Raw genomic sequence first — 17010 nt, forward strand, 5'->3', positions numbered from 1 at the left:
TTGCTTTGACAGCTGTTGCGCCATGATCTCGTTTCGGCGATGCCATCACATCCCATGCCATGAATTGGGAATGGGCAAAGCCACACATGCGGTCTCAGTTGCTTGATGCAAGCGGGGGCCTTTGATACCATATCTGGAATCGATGCATTTCCCCCTTCTTCCCTTCCGAGCTGTACACCCGATCCGTGGCCCGACCGCCGTGGGCACCGTGGGCACCGTGGGCACCGTGGGTTGGAACATACCGACAATGACCACACGTGACAATTCCAGGGGTGCGATCGGAGAGCCATCCATAAGTCGATTGCGTACCTAACCTAAGCTGTGGACATGATACCACTGCAGTCGTCTGCAGTACCAAAACAGCAAGAGCTGGGTCTGCAGGTCTGTCGGCGGCAGGCGGGCTTCGGATTTGATTTGCTCTCGAATGCTCTTGAAAGACTGCTGCTGGCCATGCGCCGGCGCTAAATGAAATTGGCCAGAAACCCGACTTGAATGTTCCTAACCTTCGGTCGGATTTAGGTCTGTCTGTTGCCTGTAGCCAAAGGCAATGACTGGATGCTACAGCAGGGCATTGGATACACACCTAAGTACGTTGAAGACAGCATGAACGAACCCACTCGCCAATTGATTGGTGGCATGGATCATTGATCAATTGGGCACATTGAAGACAACCCTTGGCTTGTACATAGCTGTAGATTATGTACACCTGATAAATACGTACGTACGTACGACTGGGTTGTACGTACTTGCTTCAACATTGCAGTGCTGTCAGTAAGTAGGGTAGAGAGGGTCCAGCTCGGTTGGTTGGTAGTTGGTACCCCAAGAACAACGCCCAAATCAACTGGATGATTGCCCGTCAAAGCGGCCCAATTGCATGTCAGACAGGCGGACGGATTAACCTAATGTCACATTACATACAGTACATTTGAGATACAGATTTACCTACAGTAGGCATGATCCAGCGCATGGATGGACCCCCTTAGGGGCCTCAGGTGGGCTAGGCTAGGCTGGAAAGAAGACCGATGAGCAAGTGAGCGAGTGGACTGCTGTAAAGCTACAGGCCCATTTGCTGTGTAAGTGCATGGAGTGAGTGTGTATACATGCATGTACATACCTAATGCACTGCTTGCTTATTCTTTTCTGGCCATTAGTTAGCAGCAGATAGCAGATGCGTGTGTGCGTATTAGGTTGGCTTCCCGTACTTACTAAGGTTACCTACTGTCTGCTGTAAAGACGGCGGCAATGAATGAATGCTCGGCCTGTACGGCTGCGACTTTATGCCTAACCGCCGCTACTGGCTGTCCACCACCGTTTCTGTTGCTTCCGTTTATCCATTCAACTCCCGTTCAATCAATCCGATTGATCTTCCTCTCGTTCACCCGTAGCCCTTCTCTCTTGGTCTAGTCCGCTTCACCAGACGACTGACTGACAACTCGACTTGAGCTGAAACCGAACAAATCAAAAAAGAGCACCACCCCAGGCCACAGCCCGATCGAGCGGCAGGGGGAACGAGAGACGATTCCACAATCTACGAACCTGCCTGGTCCCATACGGCACCATCACCGCCATCCTTACCACGGCCCTGCAAACACTGGCACGTCGTGTTCTCGAAACTGACCACTCCTGGCGACTCCCTCCTCCCTCCTCGGCGAAACCCCCCTTTTATCCTTATTGCCACGGTCGGGCCTGTCGGAGCAAGGTGTTATTGGGGCATATTCTCGGGCTCACGCGAAACCGCTTGTTGGCTTAGCGCTACGGCTTTCTTTGGATCCCTGCCTGCCCTGCCGCCCGTCTGCTGCCAACCCCGTTTCTTACTTTGTATCTATCTATCTTCGCACAACACCAACACACACACGCCGCTCCAGAGTCCCAGTACAGCCACCAGACATACCATTGCATATAGCCCGCCGATCTGTGCCGCCGACGGCCACTTGCGACCCTCATGATAGTTGCGCGGGCCCCTCGACTTTGTGCCTCGCGCCGCCGAACAACGACATAAGGGGACAAGACAGCCTGGGCCGGGCCTCACCAGAGGCCTCACTGCAAATACTAGATGATGGTAAGTGCGACGAATCTGCACTTGTGTGCTACTCCAAGGCTGTCATCTCTTCCTTTTCTGTTACACATACATACGTACTCTTGGCAAGGAACGATAGCCTTCCCACCATCTAGACTTTGGGCATCCTTCTCAGGCAGATGGTGCTAAGCGCGGCAAGACTGCGTGCTTCTATAGCTGTACCTGTGAATGCTGACCCTAGATTCCTTCCTACAGACCTCCTCTAGGCCTCGCGACGCTGGTGGCAGCTTCTCGAGTCGTCGCGGCCATGCCAATCAGCTGTCCATCTCCGATCCAAGTCATCACATCACAGAAACGATAGGTACCCTCTACGGCGACGACGATGATTACTCGCAAGGCGACCGGCCCATGAGCTTTATTGCCTCTCCATATGGCGGTGAGCAGATCATGAGGCATGAACCTCCTTCTCCCGAGGAGCACCGACTTAAACTTGTGCGCTCGATATCCGACAAGACCGGTGGCATCTCGGATTCTTCCTCGCCGAACGTGAATGGCAATCATATCAATAAATCTCAAACCGCTCCGGGACGTCGGCCCAGCCAGAGGAATGGAACTCACGAGAGCAGCCCTTCATCTCCATCCTCGCCATTGTCGCCAACTTTACGTGACATGCGGGACGAGGGGTCGCAATTTCCTCTCGGAACTATGAACGACCCCAATGACATCGCGCTGGAGCTCAGCAACCTACAGGCGCTGCGGCGCATGTCTATGGACGTTTCCAACAGCCAAGATCCCGATCTGTTACCCTTCCAGAACATGTCTCTGATGTCTGTTGCGCCCCAGGGTGATGACGACGAAGCCGATCCCTCGCGACTTCTGTGGGTTCCTGCTGGAGTTCATCCTGAGCTAGCGCCTACGGAATTCAAGAACTTCCTTGAGAAGCGAGTCCAATCAATAAAAGAAGGTCCGGCGACTCGATGCTCTCGGTCGACGGTCTGGACAGGAGTGACTCGGGGGGGGCTCAGGCGGCAGAAGTCCATGCTTTCCAGGCAGATAGATAATCGTGGAGGCCGAGGTGCTGATGGATATGTAGACGGCGCGGAGAGGTTGGAAAGGAAGAGCTCGACTGCTGGCCAGGCCGCAGCCGAGTTGAGTTTGGATGAACTGATGAATGACCCATCGAGGGCAGTGCAAAAGCTGGCACTTCAAGAAGGCAACAGTGACGGCTCCTCGGAAGATAAGCCTATCTTGCCGGCTGTTCCTGGCACAGGTCTTCGACGTTCGACTCGAACTACATATCGAAAGGGCGGCAGTCTTAAAGACCGGCATGGAGGGTCAGTTAGTCGCCCTTCGTTCTCCAAGCGTATTGCGGCGCGTCAAACGGAAGAAGGCGGCAGTGATATCACCAACCCGCCCATCGAGGCGCCACCAGGATACGGCCTGAATCGTGTACAATCCGAACCCATTGCCGAGAATTATTCGCGCCCGAACCGATCTGTACGGAGGCAGCAGCCTTTCAGCCGCGAACAGCCAGTCGAAGCGTACGGGGATTACCAAGGACACCAGGAGTCGACACCATCGAGACCTACGGAATTCGGTCGCGGTGCATCGGATGAACGCCCCCAGTCGTCCGCTTCTACTCCGCAAATGCCTGAGACATCTGTGATTGAAGAAGAGCCAACAGATTCTCAACTTGCAGACCAACACTCGAGACCCTTCCCTGCACGGTCATCCTCACAGTCAAACATCGTCCAGCCCTCACAAGTCGTTTCTCCAGTGCCCGATGAACCGCCAGCCCGGTCAAGCAGGAGACCTAATTACAGCCAGCAAATACAGCAGCAGCAGCAGCAGCAACAGCAACAGCAGCAACAAGCTCCCCAACAACAATATCAGCAATCTCCTCAACAACCACAGCAGCAACAATACCAACAGGCACCTCAACAGCTGCAGCATCAGCCGCAACGTCAAACGTCTACATCCCAGCAACCTGCCCGCGACCATCAGAGACTCCCAAGTCAGACGCTTAACGACATTGCACAGAACCCTGCGCCGTTACCAGGCCCTAACTCTGGCCGGACTGACAGTCTGACTTTTATTCCTACACTGCCTGCCGAGGAGAAGAAACCAGAGAAAAAGAGCAAAAAGGAGTCGCTCAGTAAGCCTACAGGTTGGAAATGGTTTAAGAGTGGCGACGATAAAGACAAGAAGAAGAAAGAGGAGGAAGAATCGAAAAAGTCTAAGGCGAAGGCTATCGTTGAAAAGGCGCAAGATAATGTACGACTGGACGTATTGCAGACGTCGATCGACAATGTCAAGCAAAAAGGGAGGGAAAGCCTCCTCCTGGATCGAGAGAACGTGGACAGCAAGCTGGAAGAGGAACGGAGAAAGGAGAGTAGCCGGAAATCTGGCGATGCTAAGAAGGAGAAGGATGGTATATTTGCCAACTTCTTTGGTGGAAAGAAGAAGGGCGACCGGGACTCGGGTGGCAAGAAGTCCCACGCTCGGCCTCAATCTCCGGAGCCGGCACCGTACAAGCCTATGGTCCCTGATGTTGACTACCATTGGACTAGATTCCCGATCCTGGAAGAGCGAGCGATATACCGCATGGCACATATCAAGTTGGCCAACCCACGGCGCGCGCTGCACAGCCAAGTACTACTGAGCAACTTTATGTACGCATACCTCGCTAAAGTCCAGGCTATGCATCCTCAGATCCAGGTGCCCATTTCGCCGCAGCAAAAGAGGCTTCAAGAGGAAGAGCGAAAGCGGCGTGAACAAGAGCAGCGGGAGCAGGAATACTTGGAGCAACAGCAGGCCCAGGAAAGCATGGACCGCTACAATTTTGAATACCACAGGGGGGGTGAGTTGATCCCACAGATGCAGCTGCAATACAAAACCTTTCCTCTCATCCTTTACTAACGTACAAATGCGCAGTCTGATTCACAGTATGGGGACGATCAACAACAGTATGACGATGGAGGCATGCATGACTCCGGCGACTATCCTGAGGACGCCGAGATTTATGATTATGACCACGGTGGTGCCAAGGATCAGAACGGTGGAGGTGGTCATCAAAGGGGCTATAGCAATGAGGACCGCCGCCGCCAGCAACAACAACAGGATACGCGAGATGACGACATGTGGTAGTCCAACGTGCGTTACAGCTTGTCCGAAAGACGTCTCAAGTCATCTGCGAGGCTCCGCCGAGCCAGGACTCGCGTGGGCAAACGCGTGCGCGTCGTAGTATCGAGAAACCACTCTCTCCGACCAAGCCGCAGCTCTAGAACCCACGACGAACACGATCGGTGCAGTTCCCTGACCGAGGGAAAAGCGACATACGAGCCCGGCCGGGCGGGTGGCCAACAGCAGCGCCGCGGACCCGACGGAGGAGCATGAGCCGATCCGTCTGGCGGAGATTCCCATATAGAAACGAGCCAGGGCGGAAACAAAGCCGATGGGCAATGTTCTGTTGATGCTTCTACGTCATTGCATATATTTGGAGTTAATTGGCGACGGATTTTGATCCTCCATGGGAGTTCCCTCCCGTCGCCATTGGGATCTTTGACACGGGGTTTTGTTCTTTTTACCGCGCCGGGAACGAAGCATCACACACATCACATCAGCGAGGAGTGGGGTTTTCTTTTTTGCCTCCTCAGAAAACGCTGTCATCTATCGTTTCTAGGCGGGCTAAATCTTTTCGTTTTTACCTCTTCCCTCTCTTTCTCGTTTTCCGGCCGAAAGAGCGAGACGAGCACATGTTGAAAGGGGAGATGCTGCAGGTGGTGAGCCACGAAGTAGGGGACCTCGGGCAGAGGAAGAACGATTTCCACTGTCTGGACTGGACTGCATCAAACCAAGCAAGGAGTTGGAATAAATAAGGGAAAGGGGGAATAAATATGTGGAGGTATCTGGGCCGGAAAGAGGGAAGGGGAAAACGAACTCTCTCATCAAAATAAATAAATGTATGATAACACATAACTTATAGAAGTGTTGCGAGGACAAAACAGAAGCCCCTCGAATGGAGGACAGAAGACAACAAAGTTCTAGGCCATCTATCTATGGCCTCTTCTCGGCTGTAGGCGAAATGACACAACCGACGGTTTCTGGCAAGTAGAGGGCAAGCGGCTGATAAGATTCATCTAAGCAGAAGCCACAGTTATGCATAAAACATATTTCCATTATCTGGTCGGACGCGTGCTTGCATTCGGTATGTATTTGTATCTGATGGTGGTTCGCGGTACTTATTGGCTAGCCCCCCGTTTCACGAGCTGGGCAACAGGCAACATCTTTTGCGGTCCCAGAAAATTACTCAGCAAGGATGGTGAAGATCAGCAGTCTCCATAGATGAATCGACCCAAGGATCTCTCATATCTCGACCACCCTCTCTATTCTTAGAAACAATCAATCTCGCGCCGACCAGGTGCTTGAGGGCGATCATGTATGGGTCATCAATTACATCCAATACTCTGGATATCTTATCGCAGTTGAATATTTACGAGAATGCAAGCAATGTCCGGAAAGGAGACAGTCATCATGGTCTGAATCATATATTACAAGGGCCACTCGAGAAGCCAACCCCACTCCAGAAAGGGGGCGAAGAATTAACACTTTGCAAAGAAAGCCGAAGAATGATCCAAGTCAAGCCTGGCCTATGGTCTGAGATTCTCTTTTTTTTAAGCGTATTTCATACCAGAGCAAAGTAATAAGTGTACCTCAATTGCCCTCTTCATGTCAGGGTTGGCAGTACCTATCGTGCAAAAGCAACCCGTCTCCTCTCATTCAAGACTTTCCACAAACCATCCCACTCCATTCTCCCTCGAACCCCTCGGCGATGAAGACATGTGATTAGTGGGGAGAAAGTGACAGGTTTGGGGCGGAAGAAAGACCCGCGGAGGCCAAATGGTTTGTGGTACAGGGAAGAAAAGCGTCGTATCATGTCTAGCAGCAGGTGAAAAGACCTGTCTGCGTCGTATCCGTGTCCACCATTCAACGGAAAGTGGCCATGTCCCTCCAACAAGGGAAGAGCCCCTTCCCCCGATCTGGCCGACTCTTTTTTTATAAACCCTCTACGCCAGTTGAACGACAGAAGCTGATTTTCATGCGAGAACCGGAGTTGTACAAGTGGATTAAGCGTAATATGGGAATGCATGCGTGGCAACCAGGCTACTTTGCCTGGTTCTGGCTACTTCAAGAATCCGCCGGAGTGGCGGAAACCGGAGCAGGTGATGCGCTGCCGCCGTCGCCCTTGGCGCCGCCACGGCCACCACGTCCACCACGGCCGCCGCGGTCACCTCGTCCACCTCGGCTTCCACCCCGTCCACGTCCTCCACGACCGCTCTCGGGACCGCTCTCTCCGCCACTAGCGGTTCCGCGGTCAGTGGCGCTTTGGTAGCCACTGCGGTTCGAGTTGGTGCCTCCTCTGCTGCTGCTGCCCCAGGTACCAGCTCCACCGCGGTTGGCGAAAGTCTTGCTCTCCCGAGGCTGGAAGATCTTAACAAGGGGCTTGGATCGGTCCTCGGTCTGGCGGACCTTGTAGTCGTCCGGGAGGCTTGCATAGGCCTGATCACGGTCTTCCATGGTTGGGAAGTGTGCCACCTTGTTTTGAGATGAGGCGCCCCACTTGTCAATCTTGGTGATCTTGCCCTTGTGCTCATCGGTGAAAATATCACGGGCCTGCTCGTCCGACTGGACATTCATAATGAAGAGTCCAATGATTTCTGAAGCGGCCCCGCCCCGAGGAGCAGGAGAAGGCGCCGAATCAGGACCAGTAGTTGTGCCATTCGTAGGCTTCTCATTCTCCTTGGTTGCGGAGGCAGGTGCGGGAGACGGAGCAGATGGCTTGGGAGTGGCAGGCTTCGGCTGCAATGGCGTAGCATTGGCCGATTTGGGCTGGGTTGCGGATGGTGCTCGCTGGGGGCCGGTAGGTGGCATGTTCGCAGCAGGCGCTCCACTGGCCATGGGTGCAGGCGAAGGCGAGCTCGTGGCAGGCATATTGGGCTGCTGCTTGGCACCACGGTGAGAGAAGTTGAAGCCCTGTGCTCTCATTTCGGTGCCGATGCGGCCGTCTTGAATCTCCAGTACCAACCAGCCGAAGGCAGCATCCGCCAGGTTGAAGTTCCACATATTCTTGAAGGCGCTTTCGTCCACTTGTCCGAGGGCAGCAGAACCACCAACAGGACCGCCGAACGGGTTGCCACCAGCTGCAGTAGTGGGCATCTTCTCGACGAGGTTGAGAGCGTTTCGCAGCAGGTTCTGTTGAGCCTCATTTTGCTGGATGGCGGGCTCCACCTCGCTCTTCACCGTCTCCCAAACGTCGTTGAACGACGCCTTGGAGGCAGCGAGCTTGCCGCGGTAGTGATCCAGCGTGGGGTTGACACTGAACTCGTTGTAAGAGCTTCCGTATCGGAAATGGAGACCAGCGGAGATAGAGAAGTCGGCCTTCAAGCTCACAGAGAGCTGGTTCAGTATACCTTCTCGGGCCGGCGAGGCGTGCGTGATGAATACGCGGGTCTCCGTGGGGTCGTAAACGCGGTTAGCAGTATCAACAAGCTCTCCCATCTGGAGAAGTGTCGTCCACATGGTACCCTGGCCACCAGCAATTGTAGTTCGGCCCTCGCCGTTGTCGAAGAGCTTGTGCATGACAACAGCGCCACCCAAACCGAGGAGTCGAAGCTTGACACCACCGATCTCGAGCAGCATGGAACGAGCTTCATCGATAATGTGCAGGTTGTTGACCTTGTATTCGCCGGATCGGAACTTCTCCAGCACGCGTACATCCTCGCAGGCACCCCATACGGTATAGACAGGCACGTCGAGCTTGACCTGGCCACTGATGAACATCGAAAGCTCAGACAGAGGCAGGTCCTGGGATGCGAAGCGCTGCTTCACGGGGCCGGGGCCGCCCTGGCCAATGGCCTTCTTGACATGCTCGGATATCAGTGGAGAGTACTGCGCAACATGCTTCAGTGTCCTATTGCCACACGGTCAGATATTATTTCCCAAAAATGTGTGCATCGATTCCAGCTCACTTGTCAGCGATTCGTTCCAGTGAGGTGTCATCGTAGAAACCGAAGTCTCCCGTGTGGATGATGTGGTCTGCTCGAGCTTGCTTGGCGAGATCGTTCAGTGATCTGAGGTTACCTATATATTGCAGAGTCGTCAGTACCATGCCCCTTGCACTTTGGATTCGCTTGCGGGGAAATCGAGCTTACCTCGCACATCGGCTATGCAGAGCACTCGGATAGGACCAGTCTGGATAACGCGACCTTGGTTCGGCAGCAGCGGGGTTGCGCCGGGCGCAGGCTGAAGGTTGGGGTGGCTGCCAGGGGCGCCGTTGGGCATGTAGCCTTGGTTATAAGGCTGGCGCGGTTGCTGGAGGCAAGGGTCAGTCATGGGGATGCCCATCTCGAGTCTAATGTCGCTGTACATGCCCCGTCGGTACTGGGCGGGCTGGACGGGCTGAACGGGCTGAGCGGGATAGTAGCCTTGCTGCGGTACCGCCATCGGGGGTGTTGCGGGAGGAAATCCCATCTGGTGATGGAACTCCATCGGGTGGGGAGGGGGGCCAGTAGAAGCCATGATGCTTGCTTGGGAGATACTTGGTTGGGTTGCGGTTGAAGATGGAGGGGGATCGTGAGTTGCACAACCCAACTTATTTGTAGATCAAGGAAAGACGCGACAGGCGAAGGAGAGAGTGTGTGCTTTGGAAGCTTGGTAAAAATGAGAGCTTTCCCATCAGACTTCTGATGCAGTGGTGTATCGAATGCGCAAAGAGAATCCGGTCAGGGAGTGACATACAGCCATGGATCAGTAGGTTTGGTTGGTTTTCGAGTAGAATAGAAGTGAGGAGCGGAGAGGGAGGAACGATGGTTCTCGAGGTGGCCGAGACAATGAGGGTTGGTCGGCAGCGGGAGATGGACAATCGTTCGGCGCGTGTGAGGTGAGGTTGTTGTGACTTGGTGGTCGAGGGAGGAAATTCGCCGGTTCGGCCAGGTGTGGTGGCGGCTTTGCTTCTTTTTCTCGGCTGCAGTGCGTCTCCCACAATTCGGACAGGCAGTGTGTCTGTCTGTCTGTCTGTCGGTCGGTATCAGTGACGGCCGTACGGACGTGCGTTGCAACTTCAGCCCCGAGCCCAGAGGGTGCAACTGATAGGAAGAAGTACAGAGGTATGTATGTGATTCCTGGGTATCAAAACGAAAGAACAAATACGGAATAATGGCAAGGGGGGGATGGATGCGTGATGCGCAAGTGAAGGATTGGCCTGCGGTGAGGTGATGGGAAGGTTGCGGCTCTACGACAACAAAGATGGATCTCCCTAAAATAAATTTAGAGTAGACAGGTAGAGGGAAAGCTGCGATGGTTTTTGGGGTATGGTTAGGTACCTAAGGTAGGTGGTAGTTGGTTGAAAATCGGAGGGAGGAGTACACACGGTGCTACCTTGGGAATGTGCTCGTGCTCGTGCTCGTGCTCAAGTGCTGTACTGTATGTATTCCAGTTTTGTTGCTGAGCTGTGCTAATAAGATGTATGGATGACTGCTGACTGTTGTAACTTGTCCACCGGCTACAGGACCGATTGATGGATTTGATGGAGAGCTCCCGTCTCCATTCAAACTTCCAGGCACAGGCACAGGCAGGCACTCACTCTCACTCGCTACATGTGCCTACGGACAGCGCCTAAGTACTACCTCTATAAGGGCACTCAAGGCAGTCGTCCAGCTGTCTTCTCCCCAAGTAAAAGTCAATTTTTGGCCGCTGTCACCCCCAGGTAGGCTGAACACGCTAAACCGTACGCGGACGGGCGCCTTTTCGTGCAAAGAGGGAAAGCGTCACGAGGCTGCAACAGTTCATTCTACAGAAGCTGGATCAATTGATTGATTAATTAATTGATTCATGAATGAATGAATGAATTCATCAAGCCAATTGGTTGGCCTTGACTTTCTGCTGTGCTGATCTGGAACATTGGTTAACAGCTACCAGAAATGAGCTGACATAAACAAGCATAAGTAGGTAACGTCAGAAGCTCCAATCGAGTTGCCCCTGCTGCGACAAGGGTGCAATTGCTTATTTGGAGTCGGTACGTTTCAATTACAGTATACAATCCCTCTGCCAGTGCTTGGCTGCCGGCACTGTGCAGCCATTTCTAGTAGCCGTATATGCCACGTTTCTAATGATACAAGTGCCCCCTGCGGATATTCTCCAAGTCATTACGATGAGGACTTCAAAGGCTTCATGCCCTTATGTATAGCCGCAACACCCCGGTAAGATTCTCGTAGCCATCCCCTCCGACAACAAAACCAGCATCGACAATCATATCCCTGAACGCTTCTTGGGTAGGGAATCGCTCGATACTTTCCACCAAGTACTGGTAGCTGTCGCGATCGCCGGCAACCAACTGTCCAATCATCGGGATGCCGCTGAAGCTCCACCTCTTGTAGGCTGCGTTCAGCAACGGGTTGCCCACCTTGCTGAACTCGAGACAGGCAAACACGCCGCCCGGCTTCAAGACACGGTAGGCTTCCCGCAGAGCGGCGGGTATGTTGGAGAAATTGCGGATGCCGAATGCGACAGTGTACAGATCTATCGAGCAGTCCGCAATGGCGTCCGGGAGCGCGGTGGCGTCCGCGGGCAGAAAAGAGAGGGCTGTTTGTTGAGATGCAGGGAGAGCTTCGGACCGGGACTTGCCCACAGAAAGCATAGAGGTGTTGATGTCAGATATCGTGACGTGTACGTCCGGGTTCGAGTTGAGGACGTGGGCATTGTGCAGCATGCGGAAGGCGATATCGCCAGTGCCTCCGGCAATGTCCAGGATTCGTTGCGGTTTCGGTGGGTTTGATGAAGAAGCGCCCGGATTCAGAGAAGAAACAAAGTGGTCCCTTTTGCCATGTTAGTCTACCAGAGGTCGAGGGCAGCAATGTAGCTGGTATGCGCCTAGACTCACTTCCATATGCGATGCCAGCCAAAAGACATCAGATCATTCATGCGGTCGTAGGACTCGGCAACACTGTGGAAGACGCCAGCGACTCGTTCCGTCTTCTCCTTCTCGGAGACGCCATCCTCAAAGCCGAAATGGGTCGTCTTGGTTCTATCGAAGTCGGAGGGGAGGGTGCAGGGTATCGGGATGGGAGGGTGGTGCTGAAGGGCCGTGTGCAACGGCAGTAAATAGAATCGGATGTTCGCAATGTGCGTACAGAGGCGCGCAGGCCTGATCGGGCGGCCATGGTGACTGTCTGCGCCTTGGGATGTAAGCAACGGGGAAGACGAAAGTCACGGAAGCTTGAGGGAGGAGGATCCTGTCGAGGGAGATCACGTTAGCCTGTGGTTCGAGATCGACCTGCCCGACTAGCATTTTTTTCTGGGGTCGGACAGCGGGCGCTAAGGTTGCCAAGCCCGGGCCGCCGATGACTCGGTGGGACGTCGAAGCCGTGTCTCCAACCTTGAGCGTCCATCCTTCCATCACCATCGACCCGACTCGACTCGGACTTGTGGCGACTGTAACTTGGGGTCCGACCACAGCGGAGTGAATACACATGTTGCAACTTACCTCAACCTTCGGTTTCATTTGTTGCAGTTTGCTCTTCGTCTTGTTTTCTTCCCCGTGCTAGCCGCGCCTCGAACATCTTAGTACTGAAGACAGTCACGATGTAACCGCCCTTCCAGATGGCAATGCTGATCAGCAGGACGATGAACAGTATGATCAGTCCGATAGATGCCGCAGGGCTGATAAGCGCCATGGTTGTATCGTGAGACGCTGTAGCGATCAACAGGGTTAATCTTGGCCAGTGGGGTTTCTGGTAACTCTGACGGCGGTGGCCGTTAGATTGCTTGCTTGTGCAGACGTGTTATCAGATCCAACTCGGTGACGGAGGTTCTGCAGATAATCAACAATTTTCGTGCTTATTTCGGGTGGTTGATTCTTGTCTTGATCGTCCAAAGTTGCGCGTGTTGGATGGCCTCGAGTACTGGGATTGTGGGATTCTCGCGTCTTTTTGTGTGTATTGTTGTTTTCAGTCGAGTCAATTTGGTGTTAGGATGTTCTCATAAAGCACTAAGCTTGATATCCGCCGCCAGTTTCTAAGACTTTGTTTGGGCAGCTCGAACTCATCCTCACAGGCAAGACAAAACAGCCAAAACATTGCTCCTAGGCAGCGAGATACATTATGCTACACATCGGAGTTCTCTGTTCTACGCATACTTGAGTAACACTCCGGAATTCATACACCGTCTCAGACCTAGCCTCACCACTATTGGCTCATCATCCATTGCGCCATCTGTTCTCGCCCTTTGTACCATGACAGCTAGCGATTAACTCAATGGCTGGCCTTTTCCTCAAGCCCACTGTGAACTGGCACAACGACGTCGTGATTCTCGTCTTCATACTTCTCACCCTCGCCCTCCTCCGCTTCACTGTCTTCGGCTTCATCATCTGCTTCCGCTTCTTCTTCTTCATCATCCGCACCATCTCCATCGCCCTCGCTGTCGCTCACTGGATCCCTCCCAAGCGCGATTCCTTTCACTATGGCCTTGGCCCACACACAAGTGGTTTCGGTGGCCCAACTCTTCGCAGCGTTCTCAAGGTTCAGGTAGAACTTCATCTGCAGCTCTGCGTCTTTCATCATTTCTCCCCAAGCTGGCAAAAGTTGTTCCATGCGTGCGTCATAAACTTTCTTCAACTGGGTAGTCTCGTACTCCTTGAGGTGAATCCAGTACAGTTCGTTCTTGCCCTCGTTATCCAAATGATGACCACCGTCATACTTGCTGGATAACTCTCGGTCTTCCTCCGTTTCGTCGGCATATTCGTCCCGGAGAGGTTTGTCCTTTCTCTTTCGATTGTTATGGATAAAAACCGGCGGTCGGGTTATAACCCAGGAAGGCAGAGCGCAAACGCATTCCCAGTCGACAATGCCTGTGATGTTTCCTTGCTCGTCTACCATGATATTCATCTCGGAAAGATCATGGTGGTAGATTGCCGTCCGCTCGTGGTCATATGTCGGGGATGGGGGAAATATCTTGGGAAGGGCACACATCAGTTGCTGTGCTGCCTCCAAACCGGCCATAGCTAACGCTTTGTCTTCATCGTCCTCGGCATGTTCTATTTCCTCCTGTTTCTGCAAACAGATTAGTTGGAGGTGGCTGTCCAGCCAATCGTGACTCGATCGAAACGGGCCTCGAGGTACGTCGTAGTCGTAGCAGTCGCCTCGGATGAATGGGAAGGTGACAATCCGGCCGGGAACATCAAACGTCTTCTCGGTCCCAAGAGTGCCGATTCCTCGAAGGGTCGGGCTACGGCCAATAGAACGAAACTGGAACAGCTGTGTCTGCATTTCAGCCACACGTCGAACCAGCGTGGTCTTCTGATCCATGGTCAATTTGCGCCATCGATAACGTAGAGACTGCCCGGAAATGAACTCCATGAGAATCCATTCGAACCCGATTTTGCTGCTTCTTGTGTCGTCAAAGGCAATGACTTCGGGTACTGGGATTGTCGTGTTCTCTCGGATGAAACGCAGTGTGCTGACTTCACCTCGCGTCTTGAAGATTGGATCGACAGGCAGCGACACTCGCATGACGTACTTGCCCTTCGCGCTGTCGACAGTGTAGACTCTGTTGAAGGCGCCAGCAGCAAGAAAGGAGACAACACAGGCATCTTCTCCTTGGCCGTTTATGTTGCTGAAGGGCAGCCCCAATCGCTCACAGCAAACCTCCCGAACAGCATCAAGCGAAGGTTCACGCTTCCATTTCGGTACGAGCCCGAATAGGGCTGGGGACCATCCAAGACCAGGACGTCGTGAGGGATGCTGTGACCACATGGTCGGGGGTTGAGAATGGACAATTGATGATGCAATAGAACTGGGAGTGTTTGATAAAAGTGTGCTGTTTTGTGTTGGCTCAGCTTGGGTTTTGTTGATGCAGGGGAGGTTGAGGCCTACCTGGGAAAGGATGGAAATGGAATTCTGAAAATGGCTTCTCAACTTTCCAGTCATCAGTCGGCCAAGATGTTCGGCCAGAGGGCTTTGTTCTCGTGCAAACCTTTTGGCAAGAGCTCTGGTGTTGTAGCTGCACGGGCTATGTAGGAAGGCGGGCAGTGGGTTCTGGCGGTTGTGAGTCGAGGAATTGAAGGAAGGAACAGAGAACCGAGAAGAACCGTTTGGCGTACTAATAGCTGGAGAGGAAGGCAATCGGACATGTGAATACAAGAAGATCAGGTATAGACGTTTCTCAGACTGTTCTCACATTTCCTACACGAGAACAATCGGGACAACCTCCAAGCGTACCCTCTTATCAACGGTAGGAACAGGGGAACACCGACCTTGGGAAAGTAGTTCGCGAGAGACCTGGCAAGAGAAGAGTTGCTTATGGATTAATAGCTCGGGGATCTGTAGAAACTCCAACCAGTTGTCGTGAACTGTAGGTGAGCTCCCGGTGCCGGATAGATATGGAATCTATTCAATATGTAGTCGCTTGTATTCACTCTAGCCTAGCAAAACAGTACAGATAAATCCCACCACATTTTCTCTCGTCTTGTCTGCCCATCTCTACACAACCTGAAGAGCCCTCTCTAGACTGCGTCGGCCTCAACATCACCACCTTCGCCGTCTTCACCACCCCCAACAGGAGCGTTACCACCAGAATCCACACCAACTACCAAGACGCCTGCATCGACAGATCTCAACCCACAACCACCAAGATGAACTGGAAGAAGCTCATCAACAAATTCATCGATGACATTCCCGATGAGAAACTCCGAGGCTTCAGATCGGCCCCTGGGCTTGTCTGGCGTGATGCCAATTTCCGGCTTAATATGCAGGGAGTAAGTCCTCGCCCCGAATAAGAAGCGAAGCTGCTGGATTCCCTTTGTGTTAAACCGAATTAAAATCTCGCCCTGCTTGACTTCGTTTTGGTCCTTGTTCCTGCTAAACCGAAATCTGGGTTGGTCGGGCTTAACTTCGTTCTATTTATCTTCTTGTTCGACTAGAACACTAACTATCTCGCAGTTGACGGCCGCCGGAGAGCACAACCTTCAAATTCAGATCAACAACGCAACCAGTGTCACCACCCTCAAGACCCTGGCCCCCAACACGATCGCCGGACCAGTCTTCGTGGCACAGTCCTCTGTCCCAACGTCTGCGATGGAGGGTTCCGCTGCCAAGTCGAAGGCCAACGGAAAGAAAGCCAAGGGAGAGAGTGCCGATGAACAGACTGCCACCAACCAGAAGAACGACAAGCCCACCGGCGGAAAACAGGCTGCCGATCAGAAGGATGTTCAGAACTCCAACGCCAACGGCGGAAAGTCAGACGATGATTCCAAGGCCGCCATACCGGACCCAGAGGCCATTCGGAAGGCATTCAAGGCGACCCTCAAGCCGCTCGACGAGATCGTGGGTCCGGGAAAGCAGGGAAAGCAGGACAAGAAGGCCAAGAAGGGTAAGAAATGATGAAATGGCGGAGCGTTGTGACTACCAGGGTGAGATGGTTGTTTATTGGAGTTCTTGGCGTTCATCAGTCGACGGCCAAGTTGGATCCAAACATATCATTTCCGGTGACCAGAACAGCTAGTTTTCTCAGGCTCTTGGTATATATATACATAGGTGCAATGCGCTGAACCAACAACTTCGCCTTCGTGTGTATGTCAGTACAAGATCACGAGGTCCGAAAGGGAGTGTACCGTGTATACTTTGAGTATGGACACCAATGTAGGTAGGGAGGCATGTAAGTCGGGCCATCCAAGGCTTCCACTATTGGCGTGCAAATAATTGCAAGTAATTGCATTAATACATGTATTCACAAGCGGATGCATGGGCTGCTTCCTTGCATATTCGCATTAGTGCCTTGTGCATGTATGCAGTTAGCCGCCACTGCTAAATTGGAATTGCTGTTTTAGGCCATCCATGGAGGAGTCATTGCCCTCTGACGCGTTCCAGTTTCGCGCCTTGGAACGCGCTGGCTGCAGGTGACACAGACCCACTTCTCCGCCACACCCCGGGCCTCTCATTCAA

At 53.1% G+C, this 17010-nt stretch overlaps 6 protein-coding genes across 6 annotated transcripts; 2 read left to right on the forward strand and 4 right to left on the reverse strand.

Moving 5' to 3' along the window:
- Nucleotides 1-2053: 2053 nt before the first annotated feature.
- Nucleotides 2054-5164, forward strand: PG997_012677 (uncharacterized protein; the record flags this gene model as incomplete). Its single annotated transcript, XM_066816991.1, has 3 exons — nucleotides 2054-2059; nucleotides 2273-4877; nucleotides 4998-5164. The coding sequence occupies 3 exons, from the start codon at nucleotides 2054-2056 to the stop codon at nucleotides 5162-5164; spliced, it is 2778 nt and encodes a 925-aa protein (XP_066662683.1).
- A 2040-nt stretch (nucleotides 5165-7204) lies between these two features.
- Nucleotides 7205-9595, reverse strand: PG997_012678 (calcineurin-like phosphoesterase; the record flags this gene model as incomplete). The annotated part of the gene is made up of 3 exons (XM_066816992.1): nucleotides 7205-8987; nucleotides 9046-9157; nucleotides 9229-9595. The coding sequence occupies 3 exons, from the start codon at nucleotides 9593-9595 to the stop codon at nucleotides 7205-7207; spliced, it is 2262 nt and encodes a 753-aa protein (XP_066662684.1).
- Nucleotides 9596-11243: 1648 nt separating this feature from the next.
- PG997_012679 (ubiquinone/menaquinone biosynthesis methyltransferase) lies at nucleotides 11244-12247 on the reverse strand (the record flags this gene model as incomplete). The annotated part of the gene is made up of 2 exons (XM_066816993.1): nucleotides 11244-11889; nucleotides 11955-12247. Coding segments are annotated over 2 exons (939 nt in total), but the record flags the coding sequence as incomplete, so codon positions are not given.
- Nucleotides 12248-12558: 311 nt separating this feature from the next.
- On the reverse strand, nucleotides 12559-12747 carry PG997_012680 (uncharacterized protein; the record flags this gene model as incomplete). Its single annotated transcript, XM_066816994.1, has 1 exon — nucleotides 12559-12747. One exon carries the CDS (start codon nucleotides 12745-12747, stop codon nucleotides 12559-12561), a length of 189 nt encoding a protein of 62 aa, XP_066662686.1.
- Nucleotides 12748-13323: 576 nt separating this feature from the next.
- PG997_012681 (uncharacterized protein) lies at nucleotides 13324-14823 on the reverse strand (the record flags this gene model as incomplete). The annotated part of the gene is made up of 1 exon (XM_066816995.1): nucleotides 13324-14823. One exon carries the CDS (start codon nucleotides 14821-14823, stop codon nucleotides 13324-13326), a length of 1500 nt encoding a protein of 499 aa, XP_066662687.1.
- Nucleotides 14824-15701: 878 nt separating this feature from the next.
- On the forward strand, nucleotides 15702-16449 carry PG997_012682 (uncharacterized protein; the record flags this gene model as incomplete). The annotated part of the gene is made up of 2 exons (XM_066816996.1): nucleotides 15702-15824; nucleotides 16009-16449. The coding sequence occupies 2 exons, from the start codon at nucleotides 15702-15704 to the stop codon at nucleotides 16447-16449; spliced, it is 564 nt and encodes a 187-aa protein (XP_066662688.1).
- Nucleotides 16450-17010: the final 561 nt, after the last annotated feature.

Source organism: Apiospora hydei (assembly GCF_038363865.1).
Source record: "Apiospora hydei strain CBS 114990 chromosome Unknown utg000009l_segment0_segment0, whole genome shotgun sequence".
NCBI lineage: Eukaryota > Fungi > Ascomycota > Sordariomycetes > Amphisphaeriales > Apiosporaceae > Apiospora > Apiospora hydei.